This window comes from Acyrthosiphon pisum, chromosome X (genome assembly GCF_005508785.2).
Source record: "Acyrthosiphon pisum isolate AL4f chromosome X, pea_aphid_22Mar2018_4r6ur, whole genome shotgun sequence".
Taxonomy (NCBI): Eukaryota; Metazoa; Arthropoda; class Insecta; order Hemiptera; family Aphididae; genus Acyrthosiphon; species Acyrthosiphon pisum.
In genome coordinates this window covers 97,268,527-97,272,593 of record NC_042493.1, presented here as the reverse complement: position 1 = coordinate 97,272,593, position 4,067 = coordinate 97,268,527, and the positions used below count along the sequence as shown (strand labels likewise).

Genomic DNA, 4,067 nt, shown 5'->3' with positions numbered 1-4,067 from the left:
GGTACCCATTTTAAAAACCGAAATATGCCGGAAATAAATTACTATACCCATTTTAGACAACTAAAAATTATGTGTGCAATTTACATTAATATTTGCTATAAATACCTCTTCATTAAAACTGAAATTTACAAACGCCCACGAAAAAAATCCCTTGACGATGCTTAATGTTTCGGCATTTTTAACAGTATCCACGAACTTAGCACATAAAAATCAAAAAAATTGTTCATAAGATTAGAAAGTGAACGACTATTATAATATAATCAACAAATGTTAAATTATTTTCTTAATTTCTATTTAAATACTTAAATTTAACACGCAACGGTGACATTGTGTAGTGTGTAAGTGTGTTTGTAACACACTAACAATATTTTTTTTCTAAATTTGTTATATTTAATTTCGATATAATTATAATTTATAATTCATATAGTATATATTATAAAATGATTCTTATACTCTATACTTAATGTTTAGGGACAGTTGGATCTCTGCAGTATGTGTGATTCCCACTGATTTTTTCCACCACGTTTTGAGGATCCTCTAATGTCCGTATACCTTGTTTCCAAGATTACTTAGGACAAGACTTTGAAGAAGAACTAGGAGAAGACTTTGAAGAAGACTTAGGATAAGACTTTGAAGAAGACTTAGGATAAGACTTTGAAGAAGACTTAGGAGAAGACTTTGAAGAAGACTTAGGAGAAGACTTTGAAGAAGACTTAGAAGAAGACTTTGAAGAAGAACTAGGGGAAAACTTTGAAGAAGACTTAGGAGAAGAATTTGGAGAAGACTTTGTAGAAGACTTAAAAGAAGTTTGAGCAAAATCGATGTTCGTGAATGTCTAAAACAAAACAATGCAATCGTATTTAATCGTAATTATTATATTATTATTGATTAAACATAATTTGGTAAAATATTAATTATTGACTTACATTGTATATAATGGATTATTTTTACAATTACTATATTTCAAGATAAAAGTGTTTTATTCGAGGGGTAGAGGGGTCCAAAAAAATGTATCTAACTACTGTTTTTCTGTTATTTTCCTGAGTAGGTATATATGTCGTAGCCACATAGTGAAATCGAACTTTTCATGAAAAGACGACAATTTCATGAAATGGAAACGGATATTTTACACTTCATGAAATTCAAAAATATTTCGCAAAATGGTCACTTTTTCATGAAGTGGTCACTCCAATTTAACGTCGTGTAATTGTTTTCACTATCTGGACGTTCATTTTGTGTACTGAAATACAAAATTTATTCCATACGTCTATAGTTTGATTAAATCCATTAACCACGTGCCGATATCATGATAATATTACAAAATCAGTCCATAACGACTAATTAGTAGTAGGTACAATAGGTGCATTGTTAATGACTTAATGTTATACATGGACAAAATGTATAAGTAAAAATTCCTGGGATCTTAAATAATATTGTTGATTATTATTTATTATCTAAAACTTTAGGAATCGTAAATAAATTTGACTGATTTTGTAAATTTCCTAGCCCCTTGTTTTTGTCATAATATATTGTATATTCATAGATCATAGGTACCTAACTTATTTTAAAAACGTGGAAAATAATATTTATAATAACTGATAGGTTCGTTACATTTCGTTACAATTGCGTTAATTTATTATTGGCCTCGTTCTAATAAAAATTGTTTAGTGTACATAATATATTAATCCTTATATAAGAACTATAATTATTTAATTTGTGTTCTAATAAATGTTCTAATAAATAAATAATGATTACAATATGAACAATATATTAATATGATATAAATAGTTATAATTGATATACTATGTATAGGTAATAGTATAAATTAAATTTAGATAAAATAACTTAAATTTATCTTTACAATATAATCTATACCTATGGTATTGTAGAACTGTAGAAGTCATAAATAAGTATACTTAATAAACACATTAAATAAATAATAAAAGATATAGGTAATTAAACTTGACGTGTGCAATTAATTTTGTATTCCAGTACACAAAGTGAACGACCATTTTAGGAAATATTTTCGAATTACAAGAAGTGTAAAATATCCGTTTCCATTTCATGAAATGGTCATGTTTTCATGAAAATATCGATTTAACGATGTGGCTACGACATACACGTAATACACACGTAATACATACGTAATAATATATATGTTACAGTTAAAACCCGAAATCAATTGAAACTAGTTTTAACTAGTCAAAACTAGTTTCCACAAATCCTTTTAGTCACTTCTCGTTTTAACTAGTTAAAACTAAAATTTACTAAAACCATAACCGTCAAAACTAGTTTTAATTTATTTTTATTTTGTAAGAACTAGTTGTGTCTAAAATATATTGGTGAAAACTAGAATTATCTAGTTAAAATCCATAACTTTTATATTTATAGGTTAAACTAGTTTTAACTATGGAAAAATAGAAATATAAGTACACATTAGAATAATTATTATATGAATTTATTATATTATTTATTTTGACAGGACAAACTATCGTGGCATTTAGAATTGCATAGTATTTTATTTTTTCTACATAAACAACGATTTGTTCTGCAGGACGTTTTACATGTGCATCTTATTTGCCCCGACGACGCTTTTGTTGCGGCTGCCCGGAGAGAAATATGATTGTTTGGAACTTGATTCTCTGTGATGAATTTTTCTTTACCTACATGTTATAAATTAAGATCTGAAAAAATATTTATCATGTCAGTGTTAATGTTGGCGTACTTTCTTGAAGTTTCAACATTCAGACGATATCTTCCTCTATGCCCTACAGCGATATGTGACGAATCAATGACATTAAAAATGCCTTCCATCGGCAAATAACTAGCTCTCCGCGGGTTACCGGCTTTTTTTATATCACCAAATTCCAAAACATTGAATCGCTTGATCTTTCTACGAGTATATTAAGCAGAGGTTTTTTTAGTTGTTGATATCACATCCTCGACCCCTTTTAAAAGCGAATCATAAGCATCTTTAGTAATGATATTATAATAATTGTCTTTTTTTCCTTCTACCGATTCCATAAGCTTCTTAAAAAACCGTTCTCGGCTACTCATTTCTCTTTCAGTTTCCGACATGATACCAAAGTACATAGTGACCTGAATTTCAGGGACGATTTTCAAAACCGGCGAATGTCAACGAGGGCGAAAAAAAGAACTTAGACTATAAACGGGCAATTTGCGACAAAAACACGTAGGTACAACGACTACAACAAACACAATAGCGCTGGCGAAATACTGCCAACAATATAAGGCATAAGCTGACCTACAGATCAATATCGTATTATTATTAATATTATTGTAGGTATAATCTGTCGAAGTTATCGTATCTAAGTAATGGACGACTAGTTAAAGTCTCTTAATTGATTTGATAGTCAACCGGTCAAATAATTATCGAGCAATATTTATAATATATCGTCCGTGGTAACGTGTGTTTTATGTAGTACGAGTTTAAATACAGTGTATTGTCATGTATTTTAGTTAAAACTAGTTTTTACTGACTTATTTGATCCTGCTGTGATTTCTAGTTTTAACTAGGTAAGACCAGAATTGACTAAAGAGATTTGTAGAAACTAGTTTTGACGGATTTCGGGTTTTAACTGTAACATATACATACATTTTATTTCTTAATAAACACAATTTGCCGGTTTTAAGGCCCAAAAAAAGAAAAAAACACAATTTTATTATATTATTTACATTTTGAATTCTGAGCGGAGCGATGAATGTAAGTATTGATTTTATAATGATGTGTGTTTTTTTTTTTAATTTTTTCTTTATTTTTGTGTCTGTCATCATGGTTTGGTAAATTGGTAAAACTGCTTCGATTCTTTTTAAGAATATCTTGATCGATGAGAAAGTGAATCTAATTAGTGCATTTGGGAGGAAAATGTTAAAATTCTCAATAGTTTTCAAAAGCGCTGGGAAAAACAACATAAAAATTAAGGAAAAACGGGAATTTTTACACAATGTCAGTTTTCGACAAAATCGATTTTGGTTTTTGGTGTAACTCCAAAAAAAATAGACGTATAAACATAAAATTTTGACTAGTTGTTTGTATTCGTATTTTC

The 4,067-nt window shown here is 28.8% G+C and overlaps 1 protein-coding gene across 1 annotated transcript; it reads right to left on the bottom strand.

Annotated features, from left to right (window-relative positions):
* Positions 1–565: 565 nt before the first annotated feature.
* Positions 566–3,093, bottom strand: LOC103310592 (putative protein TPRXL). Its single transcript, XM_008189314.1, has 2 exons — positions 2,938–3,093; positions 566–835 (listed from the first exon to the last, which is right to left on the bottom strand). The coding sequence occupies exons 1-2, from the start codon at positions 3,091–3,093 to the stop codon at positions 566–568; spliced, it is 426 nt and encodes a 141-aa protein (XP_008187536.1).
* Positions 3,094–4,067: the final 974 nt, after the last annotated feature.

What these genes read in the sequence shown, in the direction of transcription:
- LOC103310592 (XM_008189314.1), bottom strand. Translation starts at nt 3,093, where the DNA reads ATGTACTTTGGTATCATGTCGGAAACTGAAAGAGAAATGAGTAGCCGA. An exon ending in TTTTAAAAGGGGTCGAGGAT is followed by an intron (nt 836 to 2,937) that starts GTGATATCAACA and finishes GTTTTGTTTTAG; the next exon opens with ACATTCACGAACATCGATTT.